The 17,125-nt window shown below is 40.2% G+C and overlaps 2 protein-coding genes across 3 annotated transcripts; one reads left to right on the top strand and one right to left on the bottom strand.

Moving 5' to 3' along the window:
• Positions 1 to 3,506: 3,506 nt before the first annotated feature.
• On the bottom strand, positions 3,507 to 4,929 carry LOC135332187 (uncharacterized). Its single transcript, XM_064527551.1, has 2 exons — positions 4,152 to 4,929; positions 3,507 to 4,052 (listed from the first exon to the last, which is right to left on the bottom strand). Exons 1-2 carry the CDS (start codon positions 4,927 to 4,929, stop codon positions 3,634 to 3,636), a joined length of 1,197 nt encoding a protein of 398 aa, XP_064383621.1. The 3' UTR covers positions 3,507 to 3,633.
• A 120-nt stretch (positions 4,930 to 5,049) lies between these two features.
• LOC135332188 (uncharacterized) lies at positions 5,050 to 6,523 on the top strand. 2 transcript variants are annotated; one of them, XM_064527554.1, is made up of 5 exons: positions 5,050 to 5,244; positions 5,368 to 5,693; positions 5,753 to 5,900; positions 5,948 to 6,152; positions 6,267 to 6,523. In XM_064527554.1, the coding sequence occupies exons 1-5, from the start codon at positions 5,050 to 5,052 to the stop codon at positions 6,521 to 6,523; spliced, it is 1,131 nt and encodes a 376-aa protein (XP_064383624.1). The 2 variants fall into 2 exon arrangements, with proteins under 2 accessions (XP_064383624.1, XP_064383622.1); XM_064527552.1 differs by having other exon boundaries at positions 6,210 to 6,523.
• The last annotated feature ends 10,602 nt before the right edge of the window (positions 6,524 to 17,125 follow it).

Here is a 17,125-nt window from a genome sequence, read left to right as displayed (position 1 = left end):
ATAGCAGTAAAAGTGTGGGGGGATGGTATAGTAGATGCGTCCAAAAGGGCAGCTGACGTCAGTGGTGTTAATGCTGAAACGGTACGCAGGTGGGCAGCTCATTATTACCTTTCACTAGTTAATGTAGATCCATCTGTAATTGACCATTCTGGCATCTAGTCGGGGTAAAAGCATCAAAAAGCCATACAGCTTGATTAAGAACGTGGAATTTTGTGTTAGTGCAAGGAAATTTAACAGTAGAAATGTTTCGTGTATGGATAGAAAATGAATTATAACTCGAGAAACAGCTCGGAAATGGTTAAATATATTGGGCTCAAAAGGGGGTCTATTTTGGCTATTTTGAGTAGTAGCGAAAACTTTCCTTGCTAAATTAACAGAGTTAGATAGTAGATGTATGTACCTCCCATTTTACTTCCCGGAGAGTTGCCCCTTGTTGCCATCCACCATGATGAATCCACTTTTTTTGCTAATGCAGACCAGGATTATTATTGGGGTGATTATTGGGGTGATGATTCTATCACTATATTAAAGCAAAAAAGTTTGGGGCAATCCATAATGGTGTATAGAAGAGGGGCAAGTGCTGATTTTTTACAGCATAATGGTGCCGAAGCACATTTGTTATTAGAGGCACAGAGTGAGGGTTATTTTGAAAGTACTAGATTTTTAATACAGGCCATTGATATATTTTAACAGTAAATACCCTGGTAAACAAGTACTTGATAATGCTTCATCTCATCGTAAATGTAGTGATGAATCTCTAAATGTAAAAAAAATGAACGTTGGTCCTGGTGGAAAGCAACCTGTAATGAAGGATACGGGGAAGGTTCAAAGATTAGTGATAGTGGTATTCCAAAGGGTATGAAATTAGTTTTACAGGAGAGGGGGGTGGACACTTTTGCCTTAAAAATGAGAGGAAGTCATGAAGACTTTCAAAGTGTCCAAACACTTGTGGAAGGGGGTCCCACATATGTTCGTTTTTCCCTAAATTTCATTGTGAGTTAAATGCTATTGAACAATGTTAGTGTCATGCAAAAAAGTACAGTAGACAGTATGTTAATGGATCTATAATACGGCTAAGAAAAGTTGTGCCTCAGTCATTGGCAACATGTCAAAAAGAAATAATACGCAAATTTGTTGATGATAGTGGCTGTGATTGCAGTAATCATTTGTTAAGTCGCATAGAAGAGTCTCCACTGCTAATCTCGCTCAGTAATTTTGTTGAACATACGATCATCATCTTATTCTTTTTAATTTGATTAATTTTTTTGAAAGCTGAATACAATGTAGTACTACATTATGATCGTCATCTATAATTAAGTGAAAGCTGTATAATTAAATTATACTACGATCATCATCTATAATTATTTGTGAAAGCACAATCATTTACTTTGTCATTCATATTCATGTACTGCTGTACATGTACGTATGTTTGAGGTGTGTCTCAGGTGAAACGTCCCAGCTGTGGTTCGTGCTAGAGGGGCTGTGAATCAATAACTTGAACACACTGGTTTTTCTAAAAACCACCACCTGGCAAAAACTGGAAAGAGTCTGTACATGTAGTAATGTATTAGCCAGAGGATATTAGTGTGCAATAATTATACTACATTGTACACTGTATGCTCATGAAAAGCCTGCAGTGTGTAATACTAATAAAATTATACCTCTGTACACATGTACTTTTGTACTTTGGTAAGCAACACCTTTGAATTATGATAACTGTAGTAGCTGATTAGTAGTACAAGGCAACTCAACTTGGTGGCTTTTAAAAAAGCCGGGGTAGCGGATTTAGGACCTCCGCTCTAGCCCAAGGCCATCATCGTTCCCCAAGATGAGGCCGTCGAGGTCACTGGCAGCTCCCACCAAGGCGCCTCGGACCTTTGACTCCTCACTGGGTGGGCCAACGACGGCGACTGATACTGTGATAGCCGCCAACTCCGACTAGTAGAACTAGTGGAGTGCTCGTCGAATAGCACCATCCTGACAAAAAATAAAATAATGTTCTGTAGTATGTAACTTTTATACATGCAGTACAAACCACTTTGTGCATGTACATTGTACATGCCTACATGCAGAGAAAGGCAGCAGCCTCAGCAGCAACATCCCCGAGAACGACTCTGTTTGACCTTGTTGCTCGTAGAACCTCACTCCCTTCACTGAAGAACGCTAGGTTAGTCTTAGTTTGCAGCTGTTAATATTTAGCGGGCTATATCACGTGAATGTTTGGAGGTCGCAATAAAGACAGAAAGATCGTGATGTCACAAATTGTAGTAAACATTTCATACGTCACGAAAAAGCAGGAAACCCGCTCTAGCCAAAACAGAACTCGTTCAGCTTAGTGCACATGACTATTGTAGTACATGCTATTTGTAGTACATGCTCCCCAAAAATCAGTCCTCAACTAGCATAAACTCAAAAAATAATTGCCTAACAAATTTGGCACTATAAATTTACAAAATTCTGTTTATCTCAGAACTTACTAGTAGCTCCGTTGGAGCTCAAAAGATGCGCAAGGTAATGATGTACTTGCACAAAAATTAACTCAAACATATAAGATAGTTTCATGCCTAACATATTTTCTATGTACACATATTCTAGCAGTCATTTTGGAATGATGATGTCATATGATGTAACAGGTGGTGGTCCACTGGAAGCGCCAATAGTTGAACTTTCAGTACCTGCACTCAAATTGATTCAATCACATATAGTTTAGAAAAGTTCTACTGTAGTAGGTAGTTTGAAGCAGATATTTCAATCGGGAGGGAGCTGAGATTTTTCAAAAAACCTAGTTTTCTTAATTTTACATGTAAAAGCTATTTCAGAGAGTACAATGCTCCCTCCCGACGAGAATGTCTGCATGAACCTTTGAACTACCTAGCAATTTAGAGCTAAAGATAAGTGACACACAAAACATATTAAAAACCGTGGGCGTGGCTGCGTTTTCGCTGATTCAGCAATAAGCTTGACCCAGACCCAGTCCCCTGGATCAGTGTATTAAAGCGGCCATTCTAGAATGTCTGTGTTTTTTGCCAAAAAGTCAGGAAATTAGGGAGTGCTTGCATTTACCAATTTCTGGATTCTTAAATCTTTAAATTTCCATTAATGCGAGTTTCCAGAACTCAACGTTTCCTGGTATTTTGAAAACACGAGGGGGAGAAATTTTAACATTACAACCCCTGTGGCAGTTATAAGTTTGTGCAATAGGTGAATAATTGTATACCAGTCATATCTCCTGTTTGGAACATTTCTAAGATAATGTGCTGATACCATTGTGTATATTTCCATAGCAACATAGGGTGGTGGGTTTGTGGTAGAACAGCAAAAAAAATTGGTAATCAGTTATAGGGAGAGAAAAGACCATGCAACGGTTTCCAGCCAGGTCTGGGACTTTGTCACAATGTCTATAAGAGTTTGGCTATCTTATAATTATGCAAGGTTCAATCTTGCTTACATATCTACACATCCCCCGCAGTGCTCAAAATTGTTAGCCCGTTTCAGTTGAAAGGCTGTGAAGTTCACATAATAATAATAATAACAAGAATAAGAATAAGAATAAGAATAAATGCATGAAACAAGAGTATACATATACTCTTGATGAAAACACAACAGGGATACAAGTTCACCAATAAATGTTCATTAGTCAGAGCTTGACAATGGAGAAGGCGTATGCTTTCGAAGAAATTCTTGGAAGCTTCTTACAAGGGGTAACTTTGGGCAGTCCTTGAGAGTCAAAGAGGCACGACAATGTGGGCAGGTTGACTGGGCCTCCAGCCATTGTGCCACACACACCTCACACCCCAAAATAACATTACAACAGGGAGACACCACAGCTGGGAATGATGTCTGAGACTTGCATACGAGGCATTCGAATACAGTTTTATCCATAGTGCCTAGGGAAGATGGTGCCAATGGTAGAGACATTTTTTTTGCTCTGTGCTGTGGGGCAAAATCAAAATCACTATCAGAGCTCGAGTCCAAGGAAATAACCCTTCCTTTCTTTACTTCAGATTTTCTAACGGCTCGAATACGTTTGGAGGTTTTCCAAAACCTTGATCCTGGATAGAGAAAGTAAGCACTAGTAATGGCATAATCAGTAACTGCTGAATTAACAAGTTATTAAAGAGTCAGCACAATGAATACATCGAGCTTCTTACCTCGAGTAGTAGAAGTATTCGGTATCTTCAGGTAGTCTATGTCCATAAGTACGCATTCTTCACCATTGAATAGCTCGTCACTAACCATCTTCGACACATTTGGAACGCTGGCAATTTCCTCAGAAAGGTCGATGGGGACATTGCTCACTTTCTTCCATTGTTTATCAGCTTCATTCCATTTGCACACCTCAATATACTTTCTCCATTCGGGACGGCTGCTAGAACTTGAAGACATTGTGGAAGGGCCTGCACCATCAACACTCGGTTCAGCTCGAGCTCGAACTCCAGGTGGCTTCTGTCCTGAGGCAGAGCTTGCACCTAGCAAGGCTGACGTGAACTTTGGACTCCATTTTGGCGGTCGTCCTCTTTTTCGTGATGTTGCTTGTGATGTTGCTTGTGAAGGAGGCTGGTAAGAGAAAGAGGCTACTTGCTGGTCTTGAGGCAAACCATCTGCCTTGAGCGAATCCCCGTTCACAACCCACTTTGATAGGTCATCTACATCAAGAAACTTTCCCTCATGGTCTGGTGTTTCCACAAACCCATCGTCAGAAATCAAAATAATGGAATCGGGGAACAGTCCAAACACTTTACCAATAACTTGAGTAGTTAGCTGTGATGGTTTGAGCTTCACGGTTTTGCCATCTTTCTCTATGGTATACAGGCTGTAGTTGTACAAGTTGCTTACACTCGAACTCATGTTCCTAGGCCCTTCTTTCACGGTATCAGCGCAGCATAGAGCTAAATAGAGAGGACACTTGCAATTTTGTGCCCAGGCCATGTGCTTTTGACCGTATGTTGATCTACATGTAGATTTATCTATTTAAAAAGCAATCGCAAAATATTTATTAGGCTAGGGTGCGGCTAATTCGAATCCAGGCGTGTATCGAGGCTAAGAAGGATGGATGTGGATGAAGTGTTTGAAATGGTTACAAGTGGTATGACCCACGAAGATATAAGTAATACACTCAAGACCCGCTTTCCAGGAATAAGAGGCTTCTCTGCAAGAAGTGTTCGGCGATTCTGCTCTGAAAATGGCATTCATAAACCAGATTCTGCTCAAGTAGATGCTGTAGTCGAATGTGCTGTTACTGAAGTAAGCTAAACGTAGTATAGGGCTTAATACTAAGAATATTACCGTAGCACCGGAGAATACAGTCCATGTGCGTAATTAGCTAAGTACCACAAAAAACATTTCTAAATTAATTATGACTTGCAGGTTGGACATGTGTATGGCCGGAGAATGTTAAAGGGTGTGCTTGAGTCTAAAGGTATTAAGGTATCTGAGAAAAGAGTTTCAGAGTCCTTACAGAGAGTGGCCCCTTTGCAATATGATCAGCGGCGGAATGACACCTTAGACCGTACTAATCCACTGCAATACTCGGCTCTCCACTTTGGGCATAAACTTCATATTGACCAAAATGAAAAGATCACAATGTTTGGTGCTACCCACATAGTTGCAAGGGATGGATATTCAGGCAAGATAATTGCTTACTGTACAATGCCAGTCAAGAACAATTTGGCTATATACGACAGTATTTTGAGGTATTGTTCAACTCATTGAATAATAGTTACATCAGTAACACGTATAATTTCCATATCAGGTCATCTACTAAAACGTATGGTCTTTGGAAGCAAATTCGAGTCGACCATGGAAGAGAATTTTATCTTCTTTTGTATGTACAAGAAGCACTTCGTTGTCGTGTTGGCCCTCGGGATATTCTTCCTTACGTTCAATCTCCTTCAACAGAAGTAAGGGTACTGATATTGCTTACATGCATTAACTTTTCTCTCTACAGAACCACACTGTTGAACGCATTTGGGTTGAAGTAAATTCTCGTATTAACTACCCCCTAAAGCGACACTTGATATCAATGGAAGCTACTAATCTGATTAACATGAGTGATGAAACTACAAAATTTTGTGTTTCGTTTGTTACGTGCAATGTTGCTTATCATGGATTATCATTGTTTGTTGCAGCTTGGAATCATCATTCTATACCAGGTAAATGTAATGACATTATTATTGATGACACATGCGCTATTATAATATGTGATACAGGTCGAGGAGTACCCAATCATTTGCAGGTGCAGCGTTATGAAACTATACCCATTCCAGATGGGGAAGTACCGGGTACTGATGAAGCTGCAGATGCATACCGTTCTCAAGGTGGTCAGCTAAGAGAGTTTGGACTTTTTGGTTGCGATCCACTCAAGGATCGACAGGATCTAATTATGAAAAGGGAGCAATATTTCCTCTCTCGCTGTCGTTTTGGGGACATCTTTAGTAATGTGGTATCAGGAAATGGACAAGCATATTCATATGCAATTGCTGAGTTCATTAGAATAACGAACTCTCTAGAAGCTTATCTATAGTCTAAGAGCCATTTTACTTGCTCATAATCATTATAGAGTGTTTAACATTAACTGAGTACTACAAGTTAACTGCCAGGGGTTGTAATATTAAAATATCTCCCCCTCGTGTTTTCAAAATACCAGGAAACGTTGGGTTCTGGAAACTCGCATTAATGGAAATTTAAAGATTTAAGAATCCAGAAATTGGTAAATGCAAGCACTCCCTAATTTCCTGACTTTTTGGCAAAAAACACAGACATTCTAGAATGGCCGCTTTAATACACTGATCCCCCTGAGTGTTGTTCAATTTGCCACAACCAGAATTAACCCTTTAACCCACGATCGTGGCCTGCAATAGTGACTTTTTTCTAATTACTTAGGAAGTAGCTCGAACTACGCACATCCGTGTATACAGGAAGAGCTCACGTGCAATTTAGTCTAGAAATTTCCAAGCCACGTTGCTATGTTAGCATCTTACCGCACGAAGTTTACTTGTGCCGATGTATTTGAGGACAGCAATGGCGATGTCTCCTCTGGTGATGACAGTGCCTATGAAGGAGAGGGGATAGTACCAAAGGCTACCAGCTTTATGCCAGACGCTGATGAACTGTCTGGGACTGAGGACATGGACGGACCAGGAGGGATCACCGTGTGACTCTGGCAAGTAGTAGTATAGCTAGAATATCAGTAGTGAGTACAGTAGTGAGTATAGTATAGCTAAAATAGAAGTAGCAGTAATGAACAGTCGAGCTTGTAAATTTCATAGATCGTTCACCGATATAGTAATACATGTACTTCAAATTGACATTCATATGATAAGCTTAGTCAAGCCTTATACCATATGATAGCTGATCCATAAAATTTTTGGGTGGATTTTATCTCACCGCTGGCCGAGCATTTAAAATGATAAAAACGGGTGACCGTGGTTGTCTTGTTGTATGGTTGGTATATGGTTGCTAGGCATTTTATTGCTCTGGAAACCCGATAGAGAATTTACAGTTCACGACGGTTAATCGGTTATAATGATCCTATAATTGAAAGATTGTTAATCTGTCACTGCACTATTGTGATGCTATTTTTATTATTATACAAGCATATTATTATACAAGCACTAGCTGTACATGTTCATGACGTTGTAAGGGATTGGAGTTATGCACTCGCCGAATTTTATTGTTTCCACGCTTTTTAAAGGTTTCCACAAGGGCAATCCAAATGTTTTTAGTCGGATTCTTTATTACAGTAGTTAATAGTGTATTATAAATGACAAAGTGTGACGCAAGCTAGTGAAAGAGTAACGTCCATGGACCCACCGTCTGTACTATAGGAATATAGGTAGAGGGTGAGTAGTCATCCACCTGTATACATGTGCACATGTGTGTGTGCGTACGCGTATGTGAACATGGGAAAAGAAAAGATCTGATATTTGCGTTGACAACCTATGGCAGTTCCCAAAATAATGTTGTTTTATTTCAACTGGTAAGTTTGAACAATTTTGTGATATACTGTTGCTCCTCCACCTCATCCACCTGCTAGGGCTATGGCTCCCTCCAGTGGCTCTTGCCCTTTGGCTCTGGCTGTGGCTCCTCCACCTGCACCTCTGGCTGCCTTGCCTCGTCATGCAAGAAGTGGGCGTGGAGGCAGCGTGCATGGGTTATCAAGGGTTATCAATGTGAGTTGCTTCAACCACAACGGCCCATTATTTTGAAAAATTAAAATTATTTTTGACCAAGAGGACATGCTTGCTAATTGCCTCTTGCTAATTACCTCTGCTTGAGCGTGGGTGTATAATTGCAGAGGCACGCGTGTTGTCTTCCCTCCTCTGGTGTTAAATACTTTATTTATAAATGAAGAACGTGAACAAGAGTGTGCACTTTTTCTACGGCAGCCTTGAAACCTGGAGATCCTAGAGTTCGATAAAAGAATCCGAAATGGTTGACCCACTGAGTGCTGAGGAGAGAGAATAAACTCCAAATGAATTGTGACCAAAAGTGGCATACAGAGCACTTATTACACATTCTGTTGTGGTGACGCAGATGGAGCAGACAATTCATGCTCAGAGCTACCAAAGGGAGAGTTGTAGAGAGAGGGTGGGCAGGGTGTCCTTGATAGTTTTTTCACTTCAGCAATGTGAGTCAGAAACGATGACTATGAAGATAATTATAACTATGTCTTGTCTACTAGTCCATGTGGCTGAACGCGCATGCGCACAAAAGTATGTGTAAAAAAAGTTTATGTCCGGTGTCTGTGTCCAGCTTTTCCATGCACCGCAAGAAAGAAACTTCCAGAGTGAGGTAGCCTGCAGCTTGCACGCTATGTTGGAAGTTTCACCTACAGGTGCACAAAGCATTATATAAAGGTATTGTGCAAAAACTAGACTTTTGAGAGAATGTGTTGCATTTTTGACTCTAGCTCAATATTGATATCTGCGCGAATTGGTCTGTTTTCCCAGAGCCTGTCACATATGTATATGAAGTGTTGTAGTCGATGGATTGACACGTGATAGTGTAAGCGGGATATATTCTAAAACATGACCCTTCACCCATAACACTCAATGTCCTATGCCAGTGCATGACAATAATAAAGGTTATCAACAATCATTGAGAATAATACAAAAGCATGGATTGCATGCACATTGGCTCACAGAAGCCAAAAAGTACAACCACAACCACAATTGAAGTGACCCTAAAACATGACCCTTAATTATAACTTTACAGGTAATAAAAGCACACCATTATAATAACACAATGTCCTTAATAACACAATGTCCTATATGACAGTGGCACAACACAGTACAGACAAGTTATAATTGGTTACTAGCCAGTTATCATACAATCTGACAACAGTACTCTAGAAGAACAGTAATTGAGATAAACATTAATTATGTTAGGTCACCATAATTCACACACACACACACACACACCTGAAACAGTCCCACCCTTCAAGACCCCCACCATTCTCGAGAGGGCCCAGCTGTATCCATCTCAATCTCAAGTTACATATTCCAGCATTATTCTTTACCACTGAAATAACATAGTAGCTGAGACAAATCGATACGCTAGGCAAATGATGACCCCACTACAACATGATAAGGGATTCTGCATTTTCATGGGGATCGTGAAACTCCCATCGATTGAAAATTATTGGAGGAGATACGTGCAATTCCACTACTCACCAATTGCATCGAAGATCTCACGCGATCGCATCGCTTTAGGCCATTTCACGGACAACACCTTTCACGGACAACACCACTCCCGACTCCAGGCACCCCAGGTAGCGATCGTTTGGCCAAAGTACGCCCCCTCTTCAACGAGCGCTGTTCTGCTGCATGCCGTGAAGTTGCAGTAAGTTGCAGTAGACGAGGCAATGATAAAGTTTCAGGGTAGATCTGCACTGAAACAGTACCTCCCAGAGGAATACTTCCACATGCTACAAGTGTATACAGCCACACCAGAGAAGCAGCACGAGTTGTGAAAGACCTCACAGCCTCATTGAAGTCTATTTCAACAACTTTTTCACGTCTGTCAAATGAAGGATGGCTTGTGGTACAGCTCGCGCTGACCGCAGAGGCTTCCCCAAGGCTGACAGAAATAATGAAAAATTATATTAGGGGGACTCTCCAAAAAGACAAGGTGACGGTCTCGGATGTCCGTGTGGCCTCTGACGCCACTTTGGTCACCTCTGTACAACGTATAGTCAAGACAGGCGAAAAAATCTCCGTCCCGTGCATCGAGGGCTTCATGGATCAGCTCAGAGGGTGCTACGAAATTCCACAAGTACGTTTACTTCTTATTTGCATTACAAACAGCTACATATTATATATACAGTATAGTTATGAGACAAGTGAGTTATGAGACATCTATATATCAGACAGGAGCCTCAGGAGCCTCGTACCAAGCACAATTTTGTTATATAGATTACTATGACTTGTCTATTTATTGTGCGTGGTATATATAAATTGTGCGGACTTACTTTTCTTCTCTGGTTTCATCTTCAGATTGAGCTTGATCAGTACAGTGGCCTCCCGTTACGGTGTGCAGCAACTGGAGCCACTAGTTCCATTGAGTCCTACGTTGTCCATTTTTTTTTTCTTTCGCCTCGCTTCGCTCGGAATTATGCAATCCTGGGTCTCGATAATATAACCAAGACAATACAGAGCACAGCTACTACATAACAATTTGCATGCCGAGCCATAACTTTATGGATAGTGCATACTGCACTTATGAACTTCTGCAATTGCTGCCCCCACTACATATTCGAAATCTAATGACTTGACTTCTACCACTTTTCTGAGTATAAAACGATGCTTTTGAGACTTGACAGTGGTCGGCAGAGAAGAATGAATGAGACAGAAGAACAACGACAACAGCAGAGAAGAATGGATGAGCAGACTACAAATACGAGTCCTCTGACAAAATTTCAAAACAAGCAAGATCAATGGCAACACGCAAAATGTGCTGAACAGTGGCCCGTTTACTGAAACGTTTCTTTAAATTCATATATTTGTGGTGCGATGCAATAGAGATAAAGTTCCCCTAAATTGTTTTCCGCAGACAATGATATGGACCCTGGAACTGTTCCCACTTGTTTGGAAAGCATGACCCAAATTGAGGAAATGCTAATAGCATTGGCTTATTATGTCAGCAAGCACGGGGGACAAAGAGGTTATGTTCTCAACTTACCTCAAAACATACAAGAGTTCATAAAGAAATTGCCTGTTCCAGTGCATTCCTTACCAATTCTAAAGCGTCATGGTGCTGAAAACACTACTGCTGAATTTAGAGTTAGGAGCACTTTTATGGCTCAAACAATTTTAGGATGGCACAGTTGAAATACCATCACAGTTGAAACATCTTCAAGATGCTGACAGTGTACCAATACCTCACGCACAAGTCTACAGAGGTTACTCTTCTTGGTTTTCGATGTATATTAAACAATTGTACTTGTATGTATATAGCTTGTTGGTGTTCTTAGCTGATTTACTACGCGTTACTTAGAGAAGTAGTTGTTTAGAGCCGGTTTCGTTGGTGTATATACTACGGTTGTGTAATCAATTGGTTGTAATCAATTGGTACGGTTGTACAGCCTAGTCAGTCAGTACAGTGACAGTGCTATAAGTATTCTATTCAAATAGTCTCATCACCAAATACCACTCAGCCCACGGCCCAATGCATAATGTCAAATTCTGTACAAATTTACTTTTTTTCAATTAGCCAAATTTATCGATATTATCTGTGTGACCGAAACATGGTTGACCAAGTATCACTTTAATCTGGAAATCCTCCCTAATGACTACTTTTTGTACAGGAGAAACAAGAGGCGGAGGTGTTCTTATAGCTGCCAATCAAAATGTTCCATCCAGTCAACGACAATTGTTAACAGACCCTATTACGATTGTATGCGGCGTATTATGCGGCGTATATTATGCGGCGTATATGTTCACCCAACTAGTCACCATCTTATCTTGATGATGTCCTTACTTATATTAATTCCCTTCCAAAAACCAGAGATATTATCCTTGGAGATTTCAGATATTGACTGGTATTCTCATACTCATGGTATTCTCTTACTCAAGATTTTTGCGACCTTTTATTTGAAAATAATTTTAGCCAGCTTGTCACATCGCCTACGCATATACATGGAAACCTTCTTGACCTAGTACCCTTCTTGACCTAGTACTCACAAATGTTCCAAATAGAATTGTGAATATCAGTACAGATTATGATTTGTCAATCTCTGACCATTATCCAATTATTTTTCACCTTGAAACCAACCCATGTACATATAGGAGGGAGCAAGACCAAACAAGAAACCTCTACAACTATCATAAAACAGATCAGACGCAGCTATTTCATGAGCTACAAGTTCTCAATCATATTTTTATTGTTATTGCTACCTCCAATATGCCAAGGTATCAAACGAACAAAGCCCTAGATGGCACACCTCAGAAATCAGGCACCTTTCAAAACAAATAAAAACTCTAATTAAAAAAGTCAACAACTCAGTATAAAGAAGGTAAACTATTACTACTTGAAAATACTTTTCAAGTGATGCAAAAATAAAACAACATGAGCGCTCTATCGTTACATCCTTTTCATCTAAACCAAAAACCTTATTTAGGCATTTAAAGAGATCATTTTAAAGAGACTAAGGACAAGCCGTGAATACTCGCCCTGAATACTCGCCCACGAAAATTTCATGTTTTCTGACGCACTCTCCAAAGCAAACGCAATAAATAATTTTTTTCATTTTACCACCAATTGAAGAAATGCCCACTCCATCCCATCAACTTCATAACATTGTGTTTGATCCAATAGAGGTCTATAAAGAACCATCCAGAATAGTCTCTCCTGGGACCAACATATCAACAACCTATGTTCGAAGGCCTACAGCTTATTAAAAGAGATCTCTCATGATCTCCACACAAAAAGAACACTTTATACTACGCTCTAATTTAACATTTTGTTTGCAACTGTGGAGACCACAGACACACAAGGCCATCACAAAAGTGGAGAGAAGATCTTCAAAGTTTATTCTGAACCTTACGATAGTCTCGACTACAAAAGTTGCCTCATTAAACTGGACCTTTTGCCACTAATGAACTGGCTAGAGTTCATATTCGCCGTCAGGTGTCTCCAAAAACCAGTAGACAACTCTACCAGCAACACAAGACTATCGTCTAATCACAAGCTAGTTCATAAAGGTCATCATCGCTCAAACACAACAAGACACTTTTACTTTTAATCCCTCCCTTTTATAGATCTCTCTCTCACTCGATGTCAACTATCAATTTCTGGATTTCTGGGACAGTTTTCTAGAACGCTTTGACCAATCAATAATTTGCACTTATCACCTAGTCTGTCCCTGTTGCTCTGTATAACTGTATACATTTTATGTAGATTTAGTCAGGTGTTCCTTCTAGGAACTTCCTGTCAGTATGTTTAATTTCTGACGCACAACAATCTATTCACCTTGTGTAAATGTAAAGTCATACTGTAAAGCATCGATTATTATTATTATTATTATTACTCATGTGAAGCTGTGTAGCTGTGTTATTAAATCCTTTTGCCGTATGATAAAACAGTCCACTAGCTGGCACTACCAAAATATTGCAATTGATCTTGTGCCAAGCGGGCCAAGCGATGGGAGTGAAGTGAAATGATGGGTAAGTAGCATTGTACGCTCCACACTGTATCACGCTCCACACTGTATCAGCTGTTCTGGAATATCACTAAAGACGGTTGGGCCCAATTAACATAATTATTGATGCCTAGCTTGGGAACAGCCTTAGTATAACCCTGTGCTATTAATGCAATAATTAATCCATTATTATTGCACTCTTAACCAAGGATATTAATTATACCTGCAATCTTACAATCTTACAATAGACTGAAACATGGTTTGGGGTGCCTATACATTGGGTACAGAGTAACAGTGCATATCACAGAAGAATACAATCTATTATCTATTATAAATCTAGAGTACACCTATAGGCATTCTGATGTAAAGGTCACATTGTTAGATCGATCAGCAGTAGCAGTATACACACACACCTACACACATACTTACTTAAAGCAGTGATATGTCTGCATATCATGGCTTGGCTTGACATTCTGTTCATGAGTTCATGCACTCTTGATGAATGTTATAGAAACTGTATCCCTGCTTATTAATTACCGTGCCAGTATAGGGGAAGAGTTATTGTAGCGTGCCTGTCCTTTTCGATTTTGGGCACTCTGTTTGCAATTAAGTCTTGGCGTTCAAAATCAGACATCAACATTGCATTGCTTTGCTTAAATGTATCTATATAAATAATTATACTGAGGTAGATACTGAGGTAGGTCAATAGAATATTCATAATGCTGCCTCTGGACATTCTGTTTACATGCACAAATTATAGATAATTATACCTCAGATATTATTTTGAAATCACGATGTTCAGTATAGCATGCAGTTACTATAAAAAAATATTAGTGTCAGTTTAAGACGTGGAAATTCCTATACTATACGAGTCACACAGTGAGCCGTCCTGGCTAGCGTCATGCATGTCCTCAGTTAAAGCTGGTAGCCTTTGGCATTGTAGTGTCTAACATGTGTTGCTGTGTTTGAAGAAGTGCAAACAGCTTCCCACTTGGCCACTTGGCCACTTGGTCTAACTCGGAATCGCAAAAGTGATGCCTTCTCATTGGATTAAAAAATTCCACACCCAATGGCGTTCTCTTCCACCAAACTCCTGGACCTGAATCCTCTTTCCAGGTGAGCTTGGTAATGCCGAGTGCCGGTCCATTGGAATAAAGCTGTTCTTCATAGGACTAAAGTTGAAACTTCAATGTTTATTATGACGTGTTCCGTGTGGTGGTGTAGTGTCCTTTTGTCCTTTGGTTTGTAGTGATATGATTTGTTCGGTGTTGAGTGAACGCAATGATGCAGCAGTTTGTGGCGAGAACTGTGCACTGTGAGCATGTACGTGCAATATAGTTGCGTTAGCACGTCTTTTTGGGCTTTCTTAGGTCTGAGCAGCGAATCATGCGCTTTACTGCGGTTCATGGATGCTAGGCTTTCTTCGATCACATTGCCTTTGAGATCGTGGAGGGGTTGAGATTGAGATATCGTAACGTGCAGAAAATTATTGATTCCCATTCGCATTTCCGCATTTCCTCATACTCTTGCTTGATGCTCCTGTTAGCTCAGGTCTGTGAGAAGTAGCTTGCCATGTTTTAAGACTTCGAGTGAGCTTGGCAGCTGTAGGCAATATCGTCCATCCGTCACACCATACACTACAGCCAATAATTTCCGCCAACTGTATTGCCACTTTCGAACTGTTGAGCAGGCCGTGAAAAAAATGTGATTTTATCTGTCCGCATCACAGGTATAGTATCATTATAATTATGTTGCTTGATCTATGATGTAGATCGTTCGAGTATGTGTATTTCTGGAGCACTCTTTTTGCTTCGTCAGATAGAAGGTCAGATAGAAGGCTGGGTCGTAAATTGCTGACTGTCCGTGTCCAGCCCAAACCTTTTAAAAGTTGAAGTTGAGCTTCTCAGGTAAGCTGGGACTGGGACCAGCAATTATTGCTGAATTAGCTAAAATGCAGCCCACGATTTTTAATATGTTTTATGTATAAAAATTCAGTTTAGCTACTTATCTTTTTTTGCAATCGGGAGGGAGGTGAGATTTTGCAAAAAACCTAGTTTTCTAGCTGTTAATTGAACATCAGACGCAGAGGGGGTCTCCAGACACAGAGCGGGTTGCAGGGTGAGTTCTGGGTACGGAGGGAGTCTCAGGCTGCGGAGCTTTATCGGTGTATTTGAGACGAATAGGTACTTGCTTTGTTTTTACTACAATAATAAATTATGTGTGTGTTCCTCTCCGTTAAGCTCAACTTCAGCCTTAATATACAGACACCCTTGTCCACTTGTAAGAGGCAGATACTGTCAAAGCGTTACTGCCTGGCCCACTTCTTTGAAGAAATACAAACGGGAAGTTAGGATCGTTACTCATTGGTTAGATCTCTTCTAGTATTCATGTTCTTGTTCTAGCATGTCAAAGGTCAGCCGACCTTTCCTACAAGGCTATGTCCTTCCTCCTCTTGGAATAGCTAAACGGAAGATCATACGTTGAAACCTTAAGTTTTTTAGACTGGGTTGTGATCGACCCTGACGCCCTAAAAACGAGGAAGGTAAGAGTCTGTCTGTCAACGTTCCTGTAGAAAAAATGTGGTGTGTGCGTGGTAGAAGTGAATGTACGACTAGTACGACTAGTATAATTTTATCATTGCAATTTAGCCCTTCTTTGTCACTACATTGAGTTGAAATAAGGGATGACGGCTATCCTAAAATGGGGGAGCTACAGTAGAACCTCGCTAATCCAGACCCCTTTAATCCGAAACCTCGCAAATCGGGACAAAATGACAAAGGCTGTCAGTAGAATAGAGTACTGCGCATGCGCGCAATAATTTTATTGCTTAAGACAATGGGTAATATCATAATACATGTATAAAAGTGTCAAAGTGTCTTCGTTAATAATCAATTAATGACATCTGTTAATTCGGATGGGGTCTGGTCCCCGCTCTATTCGGATTAGCGAGGTTCTACTGTACTGAACAGTCCTGTTCTTTAAGAGCCTGGAATTTTGTTTCCATCCAATCCCTCTTTCTTTTGTGTCCCTGACTGGTACTGTATACCTTCAGCACTGCTTAACTAATAATAACCTACTTTTTTTTTCTGTTTTAATTCGAGCACTCTATCTACAAATTATTGTTCAACTGTATTTAGTTAATTAGAATGACTACGACATCGAAGCTCTTGACAATGTCCTGTACTAAGCTGACCCACATTTTGTTTGTAATGTGCTAAGTACTACGTACGTACATGACAGAAAATGTAGTCAGAATTAAAAGTTGAAGTGCACTCAACCATGACCACACACTGTATGTTTCTTCCTACTAATGCAATTAGTGGTCATGGTTGACTGCAACTCAACTTTTAACTTCTGCCAACCAACCTGAAATCCTCTGTACTGTACTCACAAAACAGGACAATAATACAGAATCACAGAATCAGACACATCTGCTCTGTGTACAAAGACTCTACCGTGTACAAAGACTCTACTACAATCGGTGTC

This window comes from Halichondria panicea, chromosome 2 (genome assembly GCF_963675165.1).
Source record: "Halichondria panicea chromosome 2, odHalPani1.1, whole genome shotgun sequence".
NCBI classification, from domain to species: domain Eukaryota; kingdom Metazoa; phylum Porifera; class Demospongiae; order Suberitida; family Halichondriidae; genus Halichondria; species Halichondria panicea.
Note: the sequence above shows the minus strand (reverse complement) of the source record. Positions and strands in the feature narration are given on the sequence as shown.